Source organism: Rutidosis leptorrhynchoides, chromosome 1 (assembly GCF_046630445.1).
Source record: "Rutidosis leptorrhynchoides isolate AG116_Rl617_1_P2 chromosome 1, CSIRO_AGI_Rlap_v1, whole genome shotgun sequence".
NCBI classification, from domain to species: Eukaryota; Viridiplantae; Streptophyta; class Magnoliopsida; order Asterales; family Asteraceae; genus Rutidosis; species Rutidosis leptorrhynchoides.
In genome coordinates, this window is record NC_092333.1 from 7,362,303 (window position 1) to 7,386,294 (window position 23,992).

The 23,992-nt window shown below is 33.1% G+C and overlaps 4 protein-coding genes across 4 annotated transcripts; all 4 read left to right on the forward strand.

Moving 5' to 3' along the window:
- The first annotated feature begins 2,014 nt into the window (after positions 1 to 2,014).
- Positions 2,015 to 3,404, forward strand: LOC139855901 (malonyl-coenzyme A:anthocyanin 3-O-glucoside-6''-O-malonyltransferase-like). Its single transcript, XM_071845147.1, has one exon. It carries the CDS (start codon positions 2,015 to 2,017, stop codon positions 3,380 to 3,382), a length of 1,368 nt encoding a protein of 455 aa, XP_071701248.1. The 3' UTR covers positions 3,383 to 3,404.
- Positions 3,405 to 5,670: 2,266 nt separating this feature from the next.
- LOC139855910 (syntaxin-125-like) lies at positions 5,671 to 6,847 on the forward strand. Its single transcript, XM_071845152.1, has one exon. The coding sequence runs from the start codon at positions 5,793 to 5,795 to the stop codon at positions 6,690 to 6,692; it is 900 nt and encodes a 299-aa protein (XP_071701253.1). The 5' UTR covers positions 5,671 to 5,792; the 3' UTR covers positions 6,693 to 6,847.
- Positions 6,848 to 13,388: 6,541 nt separating this feature from the next.
- Positions 13,389 to 15,526, forward strand: LOC139855919 (uncharacterized). Its single transcript, XM_071845163.1, has 4 exons — positions 13,389 to 13,590; positions 13,685 to 13,755; positions 14,395 to 14,475; positions 15,339 to 15,526. The coding sequence occupies exons 1-4, from the start codon at positions 13,482 to 13,484 to the stop codon at positions 15,366 to 15,368; spliced, it is 291 nt and encodes a 96-aa protein (XP_071701264.1). The 5' UTR covers positions 13,389 to 13,481; the 3' UTR covers positions 15,369 to 15,526.
- A 4,405-nt stretch (positions 15,527 to 19,931) lies between these two features.
- On the forward strand, positions 19,932 to 22,893 carry LOC139855930 (formiminotransferase cyclodeaminase-like protein). Its single transcript, XM_071845171.1, has 3 exons — positions 19,932 to 20,063; positions 21,055 to 21,466; positions 22,180 to 22,893. Exons 2-3 carry the CDS (start codon positions 21,085 to 21,087, stop codon positions 22,683 to 22,685), a joined length of 888 nt encoding a protein of 295 aa, XP_071701272.1. The 5' UTR covers positions 19,932 to 20,063; positions 21,055 to 21,084; the 3' UTR covers positions 22,686 to 22,893.
- Positions 22,894 to 23,992: the final 1,099 nt, after the last annotated feature.

The following is a 23,992-nucleotide window of genomic DNA, read 5'->3' on the forward strand; positions in this document are numbered from 1 at the left end:
ATTTATGATTTTTCTATTTTATTGTTCATGGAATTTTATTTTTAAATTCAAACCCTTCTTTAGCAAAATCACATCGGGGACTATTGACCACTAAAATCGGGTGAAGATTTGAGGTACAAATTATGTCTACAGGTGACAAAACTGAAATCATCATCTATTATAGGCGTTTTCGTTTTCAAATCATAGGGTTTCATCGGGTTTAAATGCTATGATTTCATCAGTTTGCGGAAGTTCGCGATGGTTTGAAAGTTTAGGGCTTCATCACTTTGCAAAGGTATGTTTTTACTATCTTTTTTAAGATATTTTTTGGCTTGGAGGATATGCTATTGTTGCGTCTTAAGCTATTGATAAGGGTAAGTTGGTATGAATATTTATAAGTGAAAGTAGACGTGATTTATAATTGAATGAGAGCGGGGATGTTTGGATAAGTTTACTAAGATGGCTTATGGCTTCAGCTTATAGTTAGACAACATGCAATCATTTTGATGGCATGGCTTCTTTTTTATTGTGGGTCTGCCGTACTTCGATTTTTTTGGTTGGTTGATAAAAGGTGATTTTATTCATTAGATATAGCAACTAATGATATTGCCTAAAGGAGTGGGCTTGGCATGGTGGATGTTGGCTTAGTTGCTAATGGTTAGGTTACAATTTGTGATAGTTGTCAACAAGTCTGTATGGCGACAATTGTTATAATGTATGTGATATCTTCCTTGAAAGTTGTAATTAATTTACTCTTTATATGAATTGCTCCCATTCTTAACGTTTCGTAGCACTAAATAGACAGTCTGTGTTTTTTTTTCTTCCATTTTTTGCTTCTCTATTTATTGTTGAATTTCTTACAAATATATACTGACAAGAAGATTTTACAGTTTCAGCCACCGAATATTGCAGCGTTTACGCCGCAACGCGCGGGCCTCACATATCTAGTTAATGAATATTTATAGAGTACAATTACAATTCTAATTACCTACCTAAACTTTAATGGACTGAACCCATATGTACAATTGGGCTAGACCTATACTAACAATCTAATAATATCTATCACAAGTACCTACACAGATTTTCTAGTTTTATTTTTATCTCAATATATATAATATAGGGGCATGATCAATGGGGAAGTAACCAATCGGGGGAAGCGGGGGGAAGCAATTTTTTTTTTTTCGATTTTTGAAAAAACTTTGTTCACGAACATTATAGATTGGATGAAAATAAGAACATTTAGAAAAGACACTTCGTGATGAATGTTATTATTTTGGCGGGAAAACGATCGACAAAAATAACATTCAAGATAATATTGTTCGTGAAGAATGTTAACTTTTTTTTTCATGTTTTGTGAAGTAAAATTTAGCCCGATTTAGAGTTTAGGGTTTAGGGTTTAGGGTTTGGTGTTTTGGGTTTCCATAAACCCAAAACACCAAACCCTAAACCCTAAACCCTAAACTCTAAACCGTTCGTGTTAAAAACTCGATCTAAATCCTAAATCTAAACCCTTAATCTAAACCCTAAACCCTAAATTTCTAAACCCTAATATCTAAACCCTAATGTCTAAAACCACAACATACGCTCGAAAAACACGATAATTGTTATATATTACTTCTTCGAGTGTTTTCCCGCCAAAATAATAACATTTATCACGAAGTGTCTTTTCTAAATGTTCTTATTTTCATCCAATCTATAATGTTCGTGAACAAAGTTTTTTCAAAAAATGAAAAAAAAAAAAAGAAATTTGCTTCCCTCCGCTTCCCCCCGATTGGTTACTTCCCTCTTGATCCTACCACATATAATATATGTCAACATTCATATCCAAAGAGTGTTTTTTATTTATTTATTGAAAGTGAGATCTCTCCTTGCGTATATTTATCAAATTAATATATTTATGATGTTATGATTCACGTGCAGCAGCTTGGATAAACCAACCATACAATATATAAAGACCAACCAAATGCACATCATTTTATCATATCTTGAAACATTAAGAGAGAACTGAGGTACGTATCATATTATAATTATTATTATGGCTTCTCTTCCTCTATTAACTATTCTTGAACAAGCTCAAGTATCACCACCACCAGCCACCTTAGTCGAAAAATCGTTGTCCCTAACTTTTTTCGACTTCTTTTTTCTTTCTCAACCTCCGCTTCACGAACTTTTCCTTTATGAGCTTCCAATAGACGAAAACCACTTTGTCGAAACTATCATTCCTAGTCTTAAGAACTCGTTATCAATCACTCTTCAACACTTTTACCCTTTCGCGGGTAACATTATCATATTTCCTAATAACGAAAAGAAGCCTGAAATTCGCTACGTTGAAGGCGATTTTGTCAAGGTCACATTTGCAAAATCTAACCCTGACTTCAATGATCTAGTAGGAAATCATCCTAGAGATTGTGACCAGTTTTATGATCTTATTCCTGCACTAGGTGAAAGTGTGAAAACATCCGAATTTCGAAAAATCCCACTTTTTTCGGTCCAAGTAACACTTTTCCCACAAAAAGGCGTATCGATTGGTATGACGAATCATCATAGTCTAGCGGATGCTAGCACTCTATTTTGTCTCTTGAACGCGTGGACATCGATTTCAAGATCTAGTACAGATGAGTCATTTCTAACTAATGGAACCAAACCGTGTTATGATAGAGTGATAAATAACCCAAAACTAGATCAAAGTTCTTTAGAGTTTTCCAAAGTTGACACTCTTTACGAAACGTATCAACCAATAAGTCTTTCTAAAACGTCTAATAGACTTCGTGGCACGTTTATTTTGACACGAAAAACCCTAAACGAGTTGAAAAAAAGAGTATTAACTGAGCAACCAACTTTATCATACGTATCATCTTTCACGGTTGCATGTGGTTACATTTGGAGTTGCATAGCGAAATCAAGAAACGATGATATACACTTATTTGGGTTCGCTATTGATTGTAAGGCACGTTTGGATCCACCGGTTCCCTCAAATTATTTTGGGAATTGTGTTGAAGGTTGTCTAGTGAGGACGAAAACAAGTGTGTTGAAAAGAAACAATGGTTTTGTAATGGCTACAAAGTTGATTGGAGAAAGTCTACATAATAAGTTGACCGAAAAAGGTGAAATTGTAAAAGGTGTAGAAGCGTATAAAGATACGTCTAACCTTGGAATGCCAACATGTTTCATAGGAGTTGCTGGAACACCAAAGCTTAAGTATTATGAGACGGATTTCGGGTGGGGGAAGCCTAAAAAGTTTGAAACGATTTCGATAGATTATGATACGTCGATTTCTATGAACGCGTGTAAAGAATTGGAAGATGATTTGGAGATTGGTGTTTGCCTTAAGAATACTGAAATGGAAAGTTTTGTTCGTTTATTTGAGGAAGGATTAGAATCATACGTTTATAGCCGAGCTTAGGTCCCAATATACAGACATCCTATCGATGTGTTATCTATAAACGATGTGTAAGTATAAAAAGATCCTATTGATGTATTCGTTCTCTGTAATAAAACTCTTCGACGTATTGTTGTTTTTGTATGTAATAAAATAATAAATTCAAAATTAACTAGTTTATTACTCTGCCTTCATTCTTTGTAAGATCAATTCCATCGGCCAGTGCTCAAGCATGTCACCACCTTACTTCCTCGAGGGTGCCGATAGCAATGGTGTCGCCCTCGGCCGCCCTCAACCGCCCTGGTGACCGTCGCCCTCAAACATTTCATATCGAAGCATAATTGAGGACGTTCAACGGATGTTTTTTGCTTTTTAACGGATATATTGCAGTTTGTATTTATATATATACACGATGCATACAACAAAAACACATACAACACTTCACACACTCTTCAAAATAAAAAACACATACTTCACACACACATCTTAAAAAATGGTGACAATTCCCCCGATGATCGTCTCGTTCGATGTTTATTACGGAAGTGGATTCGACTACAAATCCAAATTGTACGATTATGAACGTGGTTCAAAAATTTCGTTTGAATACATCGACATTCGAGACGTGTGTTTAGACGAGTTGCTTGAAATTTTGAAGAAAACTGTACCGTTTGAACATACAGACGTGTTATATTATGAAGACGACCGTGTTCCGGAATTGTCCCCTCCCTACATTCGGACCGAGGAACAATGGAACGGTATAAAAGAAACTCTCCTCTTCTGTGCAAATCGAATTTCTCTGTATTTGGAATTTGATGATGATGATGATGATGATGATGATGATGATGATGTATCATTTGACCCATATGAAGGTGATCCATGTCATCCAGATTCTCGTTGGAAATAAATCGTACGTTTTAAGTTTATGATTTTAAAATAAAGTAGTAATTGTATTAGGAATTTTTTATGTTTTTAGGATTTGCTAATTATTGTAATTTTTAATTTTTTAGGACTTGTAATGAATTGTAATCGTTTTTTTTTATTATCAATTTAAGTGTGTTTTTATTTTAATAATAGTATTATTTATAAAAATGAATATAATAACAAAATTTAATAATAAAAAATAATAAATTTTGAGAAAGTATGTCATGGTTGTCAATTGTGTGTTATGGGAGGAAGTGGTGATGAAGGAGGAGAGAGAAAGTTGATGTGGAGCTGAGGAAGTGTTGAGGAAGGCGTCATGGTAGAGATTGGTCTAATAAAACTCTTCGACGTATCAACGATCAACTTTTAAATTTTTAGTATAAACTAGTGAAATGACCCGTGAAATCACGGATTTGTTTTAATGAAATAGTTTAATGATATATTTTAGGTATTAAGTGAACATAAATGTTAAAGTCATTTAGTTTAATGACCCGTGGAACCGCAGATTCCTACTAAGAAACTTGTCATTGTTGTTACAAATATATTGATATACTTAACTTAGTCAGAATATAAATGAACTACATTTATTCTCCCACGACTTTCTTTCAATTTTCATCACAATTGCTATTTTTCTTGTCATAAAAGCCTACATTACAACATTTTATTGAGACGTGTATTTTGTATACATATGTAACATAATTAATCTCTTAAAAAAAAACCCACAATTGATATTTTGTGTTTAAAAAGTTGACTAATCAATGATATTTTGTTGTGTGTAAGAAATTTTATTTTAAGTATGTTATAAGAGATTTGCTATTCTCACACAAATATATCACACAATATCAGCCACACTCTGACTTGACATTTCAGCCACACAAATTATTTAGTTGTTATGATTGAAGAAAAGAAAAGAATAAGATATGATGAAGAAGATAATCACATTCGTTATAAAATAATACAGAATAATTATTTAGTTGTTATTATGAAAAAGAAAAAATAATTCTTTAAAAAGTAGAAGATAAATAATTACTCTTTTTATTAATTTATTTTAATTAGTGTTTATGACATCATTTAGATGTTTTTTAATTTTTTCTTTTTTCTTTTGATTTATTTTTATAAAGAATAATTGTTTTTATGATATAATAAGATTAGAGATTTAATATTAATTATAGATTATAGATTATAGATATAAAGTAAGCTAAAATAAAAAAGAGTCAAGCTTTTTAATTAAGGTGCAAAAAACCACACATAAAACAGAGGTAGATAATAGTATATTTTTCCTCATTTAACGAGTAACCCTTCAATTATTTGTTGAACATTCAATATAATCTGAATCTCCAATGCATATATTATTTGGCGAAACAGTCATTTTTCTCAACTTTTCAACTCCTTCTTCTTCCTCTAATAAACATTTTTTAGGAAGAAGGAGGAGATATCTGTCCAAACATTACACATTTTCCAATTAGAAATTTGATTGTTTCTTACAAATAATATTGAACCATAAAACGTTAAGATGAATGACTTATTCTCCCAATCATTTAAACAAGCTCAAGAAAATGACTTAGAGGCCGGTGGCGGTGGTGGCAATGACTCGGATCTCGATGGTTTCTTTCAAGATGTCGAGAATGTCAAGGAAGACATGACGGAAGTCGATAAACTTTACAAGAGGTTACGAGAGGCAAACGATCAGAGTAAAACGGTCCATGATGCCAAAAACATGAAACAACTCCGATCCAAAATGGACAAGGATATTGAACAAGTGTTGAAACGTGTGAGAGTCATTAAAGGGAAGATCGAGGCGCTTGATAAGGCGAATATCTCCCACCGCAAGCTCCCTGGGTGTGGGCCCGGCTCGTCTGCTGACAGAACACGTTCTTCCGTTGTTAGTGGTCTAGGGAAAAAGCTGAAGTCCATGATGGACGACTTTCAGTCCCTAAGAACTCGTATGAATGAAGAATATAAAGAGACCGTTGCCAGAAGATACTTTACCATAACCGGTGAGAAGGCGAACGATGAAGTGATCGAAAACCTAATCTCTAATGGAGAAGGTGAAGATTTCATGCAAAAAGCCATCCAAGATCAGGGTCGAGGCCAGATTATGGACACTATTTCTGAAATTCAAGAACGACATGATTCGGTGAAAGAAATAGAAAAGAATTTGATAGAACTACATCAAATTTTCTTGGACATGGCCGCGCTAGTCGAGGCTCAAGGTCAACAATTGAATGATATCGAGAGCCATGTGAACCACGCTAGTTCATTCGTTCATCGTGGGACGGAACAACTAGTCGAGGCTCGAGAGTTGCAAAAGAACTCGAGGAAATGTGCTTGCATTGCCTTTTTGCTTGTTATACTTCTTATAATTGTGGTACTTTACCCAATTTGGTTCCCAATGTTGATAAATAGCTTCTAAGAGTGAAAGAAAAAATTGGGAAGAGGAAGTCAAGTATGTTTTCATGGATTTTGTTTCTCATTATTGTGCCTTGAAAAGAATGTGTGTTTATGTTTTCATTTTCTAAAGAGATGTATGTATGATAGTAGATATTAATTTTTATTCAACTCGAAAGAAAGGACGGATTAAAATACATAATGTTTCTAATCTAAAATAATAAATAAATAATAAATGATATCGTTGTCATATTTCAAAACCGTTGGATCTTGTTTGTATTGGATATGTAAAAAATTAAATTCGTGTATGAGTATATACATCCGTTCAAGGCTGGGTTTTGTAGCTTACACCATGTATTTAACTTTGAATTCCTATTGTATGCATCCAACTTTGAAATCGAATAGGTAATTCAATATATACAATAGAATAATTTAAAAAGTTAAATGCATACAATAGGAGATTTCAAAGTTGGATGCATACAATAGGAATTTGATGAAAGTTCAATACATTTTCATATACTTTTCCCTTTCGAGTACTGCACACTAATGGTCAATTCGTTTTTTTTTTTTTTTTTTTTCAAACCTGTTTCAGGTCCGAGAACCCACGAAGGGAGGGACTTGAATTTTTCTAAAGAAATATCTCGTATTAGTATCATAAAATATAATAAAGTTTAATTAATACAATAACTATTAACATCAAAATATTAATTCTTAAAGCTGGTGTTCGTACTCGTTTTTCAGTGTTCATCTCGGTGTTCAAAATAGAAATCGAAATTAACTTTCACTGACATACTTGACATGAGTTGACATGAGTGAAGATGTTCATTTCAGTATATTTTCTATTTTATATTAGTTTGAATATTTTTAATACTTATTTTTTTATTATTTTAATACTCTTATATTTTATTAATTATAAATTATAATAAATAACAATAATAAAAGAGGCATCTTTTATCATAAAAAATTACAACTCTTAAAAAAAACTTAAACATACTACGATTATTCATACGAACGATTATTTTAAACAAACTCAAAGCTCCACAAACCACCATCTCCTCCTCCTCACGACCCTCCATCAAACGCCTCATCACAAGATAATAGTCTAATTTCATAAATACATAGAAGTAACTGTTTAAATTAATTTTATATCCTTAATTTATTTAACAAAGACAAAAGTGTAAGTAAAATGTAAGGCTAAACTGAAAAGTAAATTAAAAGTACATGCTATTTTTTTTTAAACAAGTATTTTTGTTTGTTCGGACTATTAAATTGAGGGGGATTGAGTATCGTTGACTAATAAGACCATTCCTAGTGGTGAAGGTGACGTCAGAGACAGTTTTTGCAATTTTTGCCTAAAAAGCGCAAACTGGCTGTGAGTCAGCAGGGTCAGTTTCTGACCTTTTCTAACAGTCAAAGTCAGTTTTTTGTGTCAGTTTTCAGTAGGGTCTACCAGTTTATTATTTTTTACATTTTCTTTATTTCTAACATATTATTTAATAAAAATTAAAATAGAAAGTTCATTAAATAAAAAAAAATACAAACTAAAAATGAAAAAAATACTTAAAATGAAATAAGTAAAAAAAAAAAACATAAACTAGTAAACTAGTTGTCGTTGTCGTCTTCGGAGGTTGCGTCGGGTTCTTGTGGTGGTTTGTCGACCAAATGCATAAACTCTTCAAGGTACACTTTTTGAAGCTTCATGATATAGGATTTGTGACCCGTGTGATGGCCCCGTCAAAACACTTAACGGCTCCGTCACTTGGTCCCACAGCTTGATCGAACTTAAATTAATTTAACAAACGACATTGCATTCTTTTATTTCAAAAGTTTTTCAAAAAGGAAAGCATACCAAAATATGTAGTTTAAAAGTAACCCAACATATTAGTTAACCAAAGTTGACATAAAACATTGTCAACAAACCACAAGTTTAAATTATCCAAAAACAGAATGCAAGCTTAAGTTTCATAAATTGTTTCATTAACATCTGTCCAAATGCATGCAGACTCTTCTAAACACAGCGGAAGCATCACATAAACTCAAGTACCTGTGAAAACATGCGAGTAAACTGTCAACACAAAGATTGAGTGAATTATAGGTTTAAATAATTGAATAAACTTTAGACCACAAGATTTAAAATGTTAGAAAACATTAAACATTATTCCATTATCAATGAGCCACCTGATAACCACTTAACCCTTTATTTACCCTTGCCAAACACAATAATAATATACACTGGACAGTGTATCTACAACAAAATACGAATACTAAACATTTCGATTATAAATTGCTAGCGCGACTAGCTCGAAATGGGGTTGTCAAACCCGATAGATCTATCCGTAGGATTCGCGTTCACCGGTAGAAACCAATGATTACAGTTACCAGACTAGGGAATATTTTTGTCCAACTCACAATGAATAATTTAAATTTAATTGTCACTTGTGTCTAAATGTGAAATAAAATGCATGTAATCACATCCCAAAAATATACTTTAAAAAGTATGTAACAACGGGACTATAACTCACCTTAATAGTAACGAAGTAACCAACACAATTAAGCGAACAGCAAATGAGTACAGTGATCAAGAATGATCACAACGCCGACCTATAAATAAAGCAGGTCGATATAAATAACTAACTTAGGTCAAGTCTTAGTATGATAGCTATTGTACATGTTGCAAGTAGTCATAGAACAACACTCAGCATGCATCGGTTTGATCGGAACATCGTACGGACACACACTTTCTATTTTTAGAAAGTTTCTATTTTTGAAAAGTTTCTATTTTTGGAAAGTTTCTATTTTTGGAAAGTTTCCAAATTTAGAAAGTTGCTATTTTAGGAAAGTTTATAAGTTAGGAAAGTTTCCTTAATTAGAAAGTCAACAAAAGTCAACTGAAAGTCAAAGTCAACCGAAAGTCAACTCAAAAGTCAACATTGGTCAAACATAGTCAACGTTAATTTTAAAAGTGTAAGTTGTGATAATAATATAAGTTATAATGTTAATTAAAGTTAAATATGTCTAATTATGTCATATCATAAGTTTAATTAAAATGAATTATTAAAGTTAACATAAGTTTAAATGATATAATTTATATAACATAAGTATTTAATTAATTAATTAAATATTAGTCATAATATAAGTATTATTAATTAATAATAAATTTTAAATCATATCATAAGTATTATTAATTAATAATGAATTATTAATCATATCATAAGTTTCTAATTATAATTATTAAATCATAAGTATTTAATAATTAAATTATAATTAAATAATAACTAAGCCTTATAATAATTAAATAATTAATTAATCCTTATTATAAGTCTTATAATAATAATCTTATAATATAAGTTTAATACTTATCATAAGTATTTTCCATTAATAATAAAAGTATTATTAATCATAAGTTTAATTAAAATGTTAATTAAATCATAAGTAATAATTAAATGATATAATAAATATATATATCATAAGTCTTAAAATTTTAATAATTACTTTTATATCATAAGAAATTAAATGATAATGAAATTCATTATTTATATCATAAGTTTAATAATTAATCATAAGTTTTAAATCAAAAGTTCATCGGGTCGTATCTTGAGCCCCGGGTGTCGGGTTTCAGCGAGCCTTACATATATCTCCGCCTAATCAAACCACCCGACACTTTGGTACACTCAAGAACACACCAAGAATAGGCCACAAGTCGTGGTGATCAGCCATGACACCACTTGGAACTTCAATTCAATCAAAATCGTGTTTTAGCCATAACGGGTGATTCGTGGCTCGGATTTAGATGACCCGAACATGAAAGTTCGTCCCACCATTAATCCTAACACACTAACACACCCTAAAGTCACCAAATATGGTCACAAAGTTGGACCAAACCTGGTTCATATCAATATCACATTTCAATTTTAACAAAATACCATTTTGATCATATCTAGGGCTCCGGGAATCGAAACGACATGAATCCGGAGTCTAAAATTAATGTCTTGATGAAAGGAACTCATCTAGATACTTTATTTTAACTTTTATAACAGTCACAATATTAGAAATACACGAATTAGCTGCTGTCCCAATTATATCAAACCGAAAACATATGTATTTGAGTAATTCTATGCATACAAACACCATTACAACAATAAGTAATCATCATACTATTAATATATATAATCAAAATACATAAAAATAATGAAAAATCAAAAGTTCTAGGGCCAGGGTTTATACCCTAATCAACAATCAACAAGTATAATCGCGTAGAGAACGGAATGAGGAGCGCGTTGGTGTTGTTTAATCCTTGATCCAAGCTATATTTTTGGTTGATGATGATGATGATATGGTGAGGGTTGGCGACGGCACAAGGAGAGGAGAAAGATGGAGAGCAAAAATAAATTTAGGTTTTGATAAATTGAAATAAAATGTGGAAATGAGAGGAATGGTGCAAAAGTGAAGGGTATACCCCCTCCCCCTTGGTCTCGGCCGAATGGGGTGTGTGGGGTGGGCCCCACAAGCCCAAGTTTGCTTAATGATGATTTACTTGTGGCCCGAAAGCCCGAACGAAACCCGAAACGCGAAAACATGCTTACGCGATTACAAATTCGGAGAGATAACGAATAAGCGATGAAAAATAAATATAAATACTATATATAATTATATGATCTTAAAATATCATATTTAAAATAATTAGGATTTAAATATCCCAAAAACTCGACCGTTGGTTTGAAAACCGGAAAGATTCGCTGGATAGAAATATGCGACACGTAGAAACGTATAACTCAAAATATGAATACAAAAATTCACATAACACATAATAATTAATATATTATTATTAAAATAATAATATAGGTCATAGAAATGACGTAGCACAATTAACAGTTAACGGTCGTTAAATAATTAACGGTAAAAGATAACGGAAAAAGTAGGGTCGTGACAACCCGGGTCCTTGATGTCACTTGCATTAACGGTCAAAATACTTGCACCAGCAAAAGCGGTTCGTAGTGTTTCTTGTTTTTCGCATGTTCAACACCTTTTGATCTTTCCGCTTTAGCCTTTGAAATAGCTTCCAAAGCCTCATCCGCCTTTGATGAACGAGTCGAACGACTAGAGTCGGTAGAATGGTTTGATCGTGCCTTTTTTTTTTTGCCTTCTCTCGGCCCATTGGTCTCACAAAAGGATCTTCCTCAAAAATATCGTTGTTTTGAGAAAGTGGAACCTCAAACCCTTCCTCCTCGGCGTCCAAATTTAGTTGCAAATTCGAACCCGGAACGTACCACTTTGATTTGTTTTTCAAAACCCGCCAAGCTTCCATCATGTTAAACTTTTTTCCATTATTATTAATTCTATAAATTTCATGAGCTCGTTGTTCGACTTGTTGATCATTTTCCCCGCTTCTCCAAGTACGTTCGGCTTCGTTATAAGCGGCTTGATATGCACCACAAAAGGCGTTGACATTTCTCCATTTTGATGACAACTGATCGTCACCTCGGTTCCATCCATATTTGTTGTTATTAAATTTCTTGTAAATGGTATGCCACAACGATTGATATTTTTGTGAATTTCCCTTCTTCGAATCCTCGGACGAAACCAACCAACATTGAACCAACCACGCTTCTTCTAGACCACTCCATTTTGTTTGATTCCTTTGAGTCAGAACATCATCTCGCTCATTCTCCTTCGACACTACATAATTTTCAAACATTTAAAATTAAATATATAAATATATATATATATATATATATATATATATATATATATATATATATATATATATATATATATATATATATATATATATATATATATATATATATATATATATATATATATATATATATATATATATATATACGGACTATATGTATACCGTATGTATATGTATACTGTATGTATCTATATGTATACTGTATGTATATGTATACCGTATGTATATGTATACCGTATGTATCTATATGTATAAAAATAAACCGAATTACCTTGATTCTTTGTATGTTTTCTTGTTTAACGTACTTGAGGAGTTTCCGGGATCGATTCTTCTTGGCTATGCGCATCATTTGGTGGGATACTTTCCGACACCGAATCGTGAGTCATTGTCGGAGTCGGCGGATTCAACAACATTGATTGAAAAGAGCCCCGATGTTGTTGGTCGAAAAGCCGTTGTTGTTCTAAAAGTTCTTGTTGTTCCATATAAAATTGATGTTGTTGTTCGGTAGTAAGAAAACGATAATTGGGCATAACGATTGGAATTTGTTGAAGATTGTTCGGATTCGATGAACTACCACCCACGTACGATCCATATCTCCAATCGTTGGGGTTTGGTGGTCTTTGATTTGGGTTAAACATAATTATTATTTTTGTGACAAAATGTTAAAGATGAGTTGAAGATGAAAGAGTGAAGTGTTGAAGATGAGTTGTAAAATGGTGTATATGTATATATAGAAGATAATATATTAAGGAAAAGAAAAAAAAACAAAAAAAAAAATTACAAAGGGCTCTATAGCCGTTGGTGGTTGTGGGGTCACCAAAATTTCGAACGAATCAATCACACTAGGCCACGTTGATCTGACGATTTTCATCCTTTTCGTCAAAGTCCTAACTAACGCCTCTAACTAACGGAAACTGACGCCCCGTTAACGGCCGTCAGTTTCCGTTACATTTGCCATGTCAACTAACGAATGGGAACTAACGGGTCGTTAGATATGGTCTAAGTCCACTTCCCCAAATCTTTTAGTTTCCTTTTCTTTTTCTTTCAAGAACAATCAAGAACTACAACAATACACCTAAATCCAAACTCTAAACGTCATCATCACAATCATCAATCATGGCGGCTCGTAAAGCTGCAACTTTACTCAAACTTTCGTCATCCTCATCTTCTTCTTGTAGTTCAGCCGCTTCACTGTTCCATCGCCGTGGCCTTGCTGGTTCCGCCGGTACACCTCACCCTCACAATTTTATCTTTAATTAATTAATTAATATTATTACGTTTTTATATAGTATTAAGTGATGATGTTTATTTGTTTGCAGATCATCATGGACCACCTAAAGTTGACTTCTGGAAAGATCCAATGAGTCCTTCTAAATGGAAGGAAGAACATGTTAGTCACCTATATCTATACCTATATATATTATCTGATCACCTTTTAGCTTATAATTTGTAAATGCTAATACTTTGCTCATAATTGATGATTTTAGGGTTTTAACATGCTGGTGGATTTTTTTTTATTTATCTGGTTGAATGTGCGGTTTGATGTATGTAGTACTGTTGTTTACTGGTATGAACTTTAAGAACGGAGCCTGTGGGAAATAATTAATACTTTAATTAATAAATAATGTAGTTGGTTAAACTAAATGTATGGAATATTTGATCTTTATGGTGGATTTTAAATTCAGATTGAGTTGGTTTGTATGATTGAAATTGGGATTGTGATTACGTATATGTAATCTGCATTTCACACAATCAAGGATATAGTAAACTTTATACATACATGATCTTTATGCTGTTGTTAGGGACTCATAGTTTCCCCAATTTAATTAATTGGCCTGCAGTAGTTTATCAAGAATATAAAAATGGCAGTAGCTGAAATGATCATCACTGCACTCATTATTTTCTTTTTTTTGTTTCTTTTTATCATTTTTATAACGATTTTGTCTCTCTTAGGTGATTAACTATAAGAAAAATAAGGATTGTACTTTCAATGTTGTTTTACTAAGCGTATGAGTAACTCTGTTTTCAGTTTGTTATCGTATCCTTAGCTGGCTGGGGTGTGGCTATCTATGGTGGATACAAGCTCTTCTCTGGAGGCAAAAAGGACGAGGTATTCACTATTTCATTAAAGTGTTCATTTTTGTTTACTATAATTAATCAAGGGATTGTGTAAATATATTGGCACGATATACCATGGTATCGATGTATGACGAAGCACTAATCTACTATTTACTCTATGCCACGTAATTAAACGAAAGAAAATATTTTATGTTTTTTGTGTTATGTTAAATTCATATATTCATGCAGTGTAGCCTTATACTATTATTAGATTGAAAATTGAAAATTGAAAATTGAAAATGAAGTTGGTAATTATGCAAGGGAAGATGCCAATCAAGAGCCCTATGTATGATATCAGTGTGATTGTATTATGATGCTTTACTGTTTCATTATTTTGTTTCACTGTTCTCTATTATTTTGATTTTTATCTTGTTAAGTTCTTTACCATCTAATTGAGTGATAATGATCAAAGTTTTTCAGTTAGTTCTCTGTTAACTCAGAACATAACTATATATTTATATGCATGTTGTCATTAAGCACTTTGTTGTTTGTAATACCTGATAATCATGAGTCTAATATGCAAATATTATGATTACCTTTTAACTAAATATTAACACTGGTTTTGTTACTGTGCTCCAAAAGTAAATTATAGGAAATAGTGTTTGTTAACCCTTCTACTTACTACAATATCTATTTGATACTTTACTTTTTAAGTAACGCATCTGTTTGATATGCGTTCTGCTCCAATCATCTTGTCCGGTAGACCTATTAATAAGGGAGAACGTGAAAAAAAAAAAAAAAAATCACTTGTGTATTACCAACTATTAACGCGATATTGTTTGCACAAAAGGTTAAATCAATCATTATAATCTGTGCTAACTTGAATGGATTTTTTTTTTTTTTTTTTTTTTGCAGAAACCAGGTGAAGCGTCAAACTCAGGTTGAAACGGGTACAAATGTACTATCTAGTTGTTTGCTTCGTGTAAGTGTTGAACTTGAGAGAGTAGTAGTCGATACATGTTCTAAATTTTGAGTAGCAGATATTCATGCTCTGTTTTTGCTTTAAATAAATTCACGTATTTCAATATTGACATGTTTTGATATGTGTAATGTGTTTGTTACTTTATCCTTTGGCAAGATTTGTGCAGCAACATACAAATCATATTTATAAGATCTGCATGTTACAAATTGAAAAGTAGGTTCTGTTCTGAATGTATACGCTTACAAAGCCATTTTTACGACAAAAACTAGGGTGCTGCACAATCTACATGACATATTTGTATTGATTTAAGCCTTCAAGGTTGTCTTCGTAGTAGCTTGTTCCTGACTTCTCATAGGCTGTGTTTCAACTATTTGTGTGAACTAGTTTTCGAACCCTCCCTTCGCTCCGGGGGTTCGGTTTTCAATGTATTTTATTGTGTTTACTTTGTAAAATTATTTCGTGGCTAACGATCATGTCGTTGAAACGCAAATCGAGTCGAACTAAAAGGTATAACCCGTCAAAGATTTAAATGTTATCTTAAATTATCAATATATGTGCATCTACGCGTTTCGCTATGGAATTGTTGACTTTTTAAAAATTTAACGCAATTAAGTCGTTATCTTATATTAACACTTCGTATGATTTAAGAGTAGAAGATTTACTGAGATATATCTAAAAATTCACTAAATAATTAAAAAATAATAATAAGACCCATATGTGATTGTCGTTAATAGATGAAAATAGTTACGGAGCCTGTGAGTGAAAATTCAACGTGTATGAAAAGTACCCCAAATATTTAGCGTTTTTTAACAAGTGTCCGTTTTGCGTATAGTTAGTGACATTGTGTTCGTAAAATTATTTCGAGTTTAACGATGGTGTCGGAAAAATTTAACTCGGGAGCGAGAAGATATGACCCGTTGAATATTTGAGTGGAGTTTATTTAAGTTTTTTTATGAAAATGTTGATTTGACAGTTTACCCCCTGTTTTGGGGGCCGATTTTAAATTTTGAACAAAGTGTGGGGGTGTTTGTGGTGAAATGGAATTTAGTTAAAAGGGGGAAAAAGGTGAAAAGACGAAAGCGTCCTTGATACTATTCATCATTTTTGTCTAATAGATAACAAGTATTCGGGCGGGCCAGCTTCGCTGGGCCCAAAATCGCTAGTCTGGGAGGGGAAAAAAAACACCCCTGCAAGAATTGAACCTGCACCCATCTGGAAACAATAAAAGCCACCAAGCCACCCAACCACTTATGTCTTTGTGTTATTATTTTACAGTGTTTAATATAGATCCCTTAAAATTAGAGGGTTGAGCAAAATTAAAAAGGTAATTAAAAGGAGGTGAAATTTAACATAATGTAAAGAAGTTTCAAATGAATAATTTCATTTTTTTGTCTTCTTGTGTTTTCTATTTGAATCTATGTATAATATAGTAATAGTAATTATATTCGCCTGAAGTTTGTACAGTTCATCAACTGCAGTCTAAGTGATCTTTAGCACGAAACAAATATTTCTTGTCACACTAAGGTTTAAATAAAACTGAGATTTATTTGTAGTTTGAGCATTGTGGCAATGTATTTATCTCTTTTAAAATTGATTTTCTGTTCAGGTATTTGAAAACATATATCTGTGTTGATCTGTCAGTTGAATAACCACCATTCTTGAGAAGATCACATTACACATTCATGATATTGCAAATGATATGAAAATAGACTCTTTTATTTTCCTTTGATTCCATCAAGACAAATAGCCTTGGTTACATCATGATACACATTCCTTATTCACCTATAGTCATGAGCTTTTAAGATTTCAGCATTTGATATCTAATACCGGATGATATTTTGATATAACAAGCGTTTGATGTCTATAAACCTAATCATTTAAACTTTTTAATGTGCTCCAGTTCAGAAAATAGAAAAAATGAAACAACCATTACAACCAAACAACACGGGAATGTTAGGAACTAGAAAATTACACTAACCAAGCTAATAATAGTTACCACTATTTGAAGACGAGCCTAAGCGGAACAAAGCCGAACACAAAACCTAAGGATATTTCTTACGTTTGTTGATGCGGAAATAATGTTTAATATTTAATTTGATCAAGGATCGTGAGGATCCATATTATATTGCTAGAACAATTCATTGGTGATCTTACTTGATGGTGACATGATCATAATATCTTATTATGGATACGAGTGTGTTCTTGGTGTATGAATATTTATAATAAATGAAATATCTACTATAGGGATAGATGTCGCTATTTAAAATCCGTTAGGACTCAACGATGATAGCTCTACTATTCAGAATCTAAAAGACTCAACAGAGAAAACCAGTAAGGTTTATTACAAACTACAACATGATTACAAACTACAACTGAGGCTTCCTTTTATAGGCGAGCCATAACTCTATTTACAGATGCTCTGGGACTCACGCACTGCGATCGTTTATATCATCAATCGTTTACATTATTGTTGTGGCCCGCGCTCTTATTTAACTTTAAACGTAAACCGCACACGTCGATCTACTTTAAAGATACCTATGATCCACACACTAATCACGCGTATATTACAATAATGGAAACTATGGCTTACATGGCACACACACTAAATTATTATACATATCTAATATCTATTCATTATTGATATGGCCGGCATGGGATCCACTGTGACCCACTTTCTTTATTGTCTTTTGTCTACATCCTCCCCTCGCCGAAAAAGCTAGCGTCGAAATTTCTTGATCTCTTCATGCCTTTTCTGAATCGGCGAAATCCTTCAATTCTTCGGGTAATTTATTTGATGCTTGATCCTTTTCTGATATCTATCATGTTGGAGTTAAAGTTGAACTATTGACTTTTTGTTGTACCCCATAATTTGCCCAATACTTAAATCCATTGTTTGATTCTGCATGAACAGCTCATATGTTAATTTATGATATAACACACATGTCGATCTACTTTAAAGATACTTATGATCCACAAACTAATCACGCGTATATTACAATAATGGAAACTATGGCTTACATGACACACACTAAATTATTATACATATCTATTCATTATTGATATGGCCGGCATGGGATCCACTGTGACCCACTTTCTTTATTGTCTTTTGTCTACATCCTCCCCTCGCCGAAAAAGCTAGCGTCGGAATTTCTTGATCTCTTCATGCCTTTTCTGAATCGGCGAAATCCTTCCATTCTTCTGGTAATTTGTTTGATGCTTGATCCTTTTCTGATATCTATCCTGTTGGAGTTAAAGTTGAACTATTGACTTTTTGTTGTACCCCATAATTTGCCCAATACTTAAATCCGTTGTTTGATTCATTGCGTAAAATAGCATTTGGGTTCCCCGCAATATATGCGTAAAAGTAAACACATCGTAACTTATGGATTTCCCAATGTGATATCCCCATCTTTCGAACGAAAGCCTTTTATAAACCAAGGCATTCTTGGAACGTTCTTCGAATGTCTTACAAACTGATCTCGCCTTAAATAGTAAAAAATGGAGCAAATGAACTCACGCATATAATTATTGTAAAACAGTTAATAAAACATTTGCATGTATTCTCAGCCCTAAAAATGTAAAGAGTAAAAGGGGAGCAAATGAAACTCACCAAACTGTATTTTGTAATAAAAATACACCAAAACCGAAAAAGAAGAAACAAGCGAGTCGGAATAAGATAGTTGTATTCATGTGGTGTAATATATGTAATATAGTGTGCTTATGCTTTATGAGCTAATATGGTGATTTATGATATAACGCATTTCAAGAGAACCTAAACATTTTTCATTAATCTTGAAAACAAGGGCGATATACCCGTACTTAACATTCTGAAACTCAAGAACACATCGTATGCATGTATGAAAATAGATGTCATATATAGATCTCACCAGACGTTAACTATAAAAAGTCAGATCTGATTTGACCTAGATTTTGATATGTAGATCCAGATATAAACCCAAACTACAACGTAGTCTACACAGATTATCACAGATGCTCTAGAACTTTTTTAAGATGAAAGAAAGATTATCATAACTGGTTTGCATCCAGATGCATATCAAATCCAATCAAACTAGTTTGACCTTCAAAAGAAAAGAAAAAAAGAACGAATAAATTTTTATGTATATAAAGCAATTAACAGCAAACTGAAATATACTTTTTGTGAAAATCAAAACGAGAGATTGAGAGTAGAGAGATGAGGAGAGACGGAAGTGGTTTACAAAGAAACAGGGTAGATCTGACTCTTTTAAAGGTGAACTCAATATAATAATACCTCCGTAACATTTTTGATGGATACTCCGTAATTAAATACAACCCGTTTCACTAAACCCGACCCACATAAAACAGTGGTCTCAGTACATATTCAGATCTGACCCTCTTTTAAAGGATAAAAATGAAAATTCCTTAACTACTCCTCACTTAATACTAGTAATAAGTACACCAATAGAGTAACATTTACAATTACAATTACAATTACAATTACAATTGGTATACTCCGTAATCAAATATGAGTTCAACCCGTTTCACTAAAACCGGACCCACAAAAAGGGTGTCTAAATTTGTGGATGAGATTTGGATAGAATATGATTCTCACCCAATCTTCCTGCTGCACTTCAATTCACTACTGGCCACTTGTCTTAATTTGCTATTCGCATGATCAGGTAATTAAGCATCATTCATTTCTCTTTGTGATCCAAGTCAGTAATTTGTCTATAACGCTTGATAATGTACATTTGTTCGTCTAATTACAACACTTAGTTTCAATTTGGGCAATTAAAGTGCAAATGTTTTCTAAGTTAGTATTTTAAACTATATATATATATATATTACTGGTTCTGTAGGAATACCGAACTGATGTTTATAACATGAAGATCAACATGAACAAAAAGCTAATGTTTATTAGCATAAACAGCAACATGAATACACTCACTATGATGACTTAAACAGTTGCTAATAATATGACATTCATGTGTTATATATTATATATACTATATCTGTTGCTATAAAAAAATATCAACATAAGGATAGATGGAGGTCTTAGGTCATTTATACAATTATACATCAAGAAATAACTGATCTATTAATCAAGTATGATTAAGATCATTAACCAAACAATCAATGATGCATAAGTTAGACCTTTTGATCAACCCTGCTGTAAAGGAAGTGGAACAAACAGGTTGGATCATGGGTCATGTTAAAACAGCCCATTTGCACTTAATGGGTCAAATTGAACCCATTTAACATGTGGATCACAAGTCTGCAAAACAGCCCATTGATGGGTCACCTATTTTGAACAGCTCACTATCCTGATTTACAGCAGCCCATTAATCATAATGGGTCTTGGGTCAAAACATACCCAATGAACCATCCGACCATATTTAGACCACTATATCTCATTCGCAACAACATAACTTTGGACTAATAATATACCGTTACGAAGCCCTTGTCAAAAGCTTCGTAAACATATAAAATGTCACTCATAATTGTTATATATATATCTACATATTTAGGTCCAAAGTTTGGCAAAATTGCACTAATAACCGATTTTTCTAACAGTTTGATAAATATATAATCATTGAATTGAACTTTAGGTTGTTGCGCTAGTTATGAAATACTTTATTAATATGGTGATTTTTGTCTATGACACTATAGTCTGAAATCCAGTGAAAAAGGGGGAAAAAGATGTGTAAATCAACGTTTTCATGTTGTAAAATTTACATATCCGAGGCACGAAACAAGTCAGCTCTGGATACGATTGAACGAGCTGTTAAATTGTTTCCTGGGGTTGCTATTATGAATATATTTGTAGATGAGATTTACAACAGAGTAGGATACACACTTGTCTCGAAATCTGATTCTTTTGATTCGAGTTGTTTGAAAAGTGCTGTTTTCTCAATGGTGAAAACAGCATTTGAAACTATCGATCTTGAGTTACATACTGGAAATCATCCACGGCTTGGTGTTGTTGATCATATATGTTTCCATCCGTTAGCTTCAACGTCACTTGAACAAGTTGCTGAGACGGCTAAAGCTCTTGCTGCCGATATCGGCTCCGTACTTCAAGGTTTGTTAAATTTATCTTTTCTCGTATGAATATTTACAAATTTGCTATAGTGACACACCCTAGGTGATGATTTATGAGTATGCCTGGCAATTAAGACAGATACTTTCAAATATGGATCAATTGGGTTAAGCTTTCGGGTTAACCGGGTCTTGAGAAAAATTAGGTCCGACAATGTTAAAAAAAGGACCAATGGGTTTCTCTCCAACCTATTGGGTCCTATGCTAATTATAAAGGAGCATGTCAATTGGGTATCAATTCCTAAAGCTCAATGAATATGGTTAAGTCTAATGGGTCTTGTGAATGGGTCAAATGGGTCGAGCATAAAGATCATAACAAGTTCATCCGTCAAACGTAATCATAAATGTAAAAAAATCAAATGTAAAACTATAAACGTGAAACGTAAATATAAACGTAAAACGTAATCATAAATGTAAAAATCAAATAAAAGTATATGACACGTTTGGACCCATCTGACCCATGACCCGTTACCGAACCCGACTCAACATAACCCATTCGGACCCATTTAAAAATATGACCCGTTTGACCCATGACATTTCAACCCAAAACAGTTTTGACCCGTTATCCAAACCGACCCAACATGACCCGTTTTGTCAGGTATATTTATGAGTAGAGGTGACAATTTTCATACGGCTATTTAATACTTATGAATGGGTTGTAAATTGTTGCCAATGATGATAAACATTGTTCTGCAGTCCCTATTTATACATATGGCGCTGCGCATAAACAACAAAAATCAATCGATTCCATCAGGAGGGAACTCAGCTACTTCAAACCAAACACAGATGGAAACCAGTGGTCAGGTGGACCACAGTCAACCGTTCTACCATTTGAACCAGATGAAGGTCCAGCCCAATCAGATCAATCCAAGGGTATAATAGTCATAGGAGCAACCAAGTGGGTGGGTACATACAACATACCTGTGTTTTGCACCAACATTAGTACAGTTCGTAAAATTGCAAAATTGGTAAGTGGAAGAGGTGGTGGGCATGCATCGGTTCAGGCAATAGCACTAGTTCATGGTGATGTTACTGAGGTGGTTTGTAACTTGCTTGAACCAACTAAGGTTGGTGGTGACCAAGTTCAAGGTTTAGTCGAACGATTTGCTACAGAGGAGGGCGTGTCTGTCGGAAAAGGATACTTCACCGATTTTTCTCAGGATGAAACAATTCAAAATTATTTGAAGTTGAGTTCTTTCTGACAATTTCAGAGTTGGTGATCAAACATGGCGTTACTAAATAAAATTGTTACGTAGTAGTTATTATCCATCATAATATAATATCCTAACCTATTTATACATTATGGTGAACTTATATAACTTTCAACTCTTAATCCCCATGTAATAAAATTATGTTGCAACTTATGTTACGTTGCAACCTATGTAACTACCTGCAGTGTCCAATAGGTTATATACTCTTCTAATCGCCATAATATTGTGGTGTAACTCGTATGAGTTACATATTCCTTAATGACCATATATTAAATAGCCTTAACTTTTTATTTTTATTTTTTGTTGGCGAAAAAACGAAAACTATATAGACAAAGACTTATTCATCGAAAGATGAAAAAGCCGAACAAGAATACAACAAAGCAACGGCAAGGATCGAAACTAAAAAGGAAAAGAAAATCTAACTGCTAGCTACAATCGATCCGAACCGAGCCAAAGAGACAAACAACATAACCCACAATACAACCGAAAAAATAGTATAACTAGACTAAAAACCACAAACTGAAATGAACCAAAGAACTTAAATTTGATCCCAAATCAACAAACTACTAAGCAAAAAAAATGAAGAAAATGAGGCATGAAGAGAAGCAAATGAAATTAAGCACCCGGTTTAATTACATCCCGTTGCTCGAGTCTATCGAAAAAACCGTCCCAATTCTTTTTAACACCAATGTTAACCTCAATATCCCGAACCACGAATTCCTCATATGAAACTCTTGAGAATCTTCAATACTTGGAGTTCTGAGTTTTTTGATTATTTATTTATTTTTTTTTGATGAAAAACAAAAACAATAATTAAAATAGATCCAAAAGATCTGATTGGGTTATAATTATTAACTTAGGCTCTACCGCGTCAGATTGATTGATCCTACGATCTATTGACAACTAAACCCAATTATTACAACCTGCAGCACGAATACAAATCAACTGAACACAACCCGTGAAACAACGATTGAAACTCCCCTAAAACCTGAACTTACTTAAACCAAGACCCAAACGTCTTCGAACACCCGATAACAATCAAGAAGAACTGACTGTAACTGAACGCGACCAACCACCATAAACCGCAACCGAACTCGAACAAGGAGTCACCAAAACTACATCTAACAAAACCATAAAGTTACAAACAAAGGCCCGTGTAAAACATCAGAAACCAAACTCGGTGACTCAACTTGGCTGATGCCGCCGCCGAGGATTAAAACAAACCAAATAAGGCTTGTGTATCACCCTATAGAGACCTACCTTTATATTTCAGTAGTTTGGAAGTATATTTATGTTTA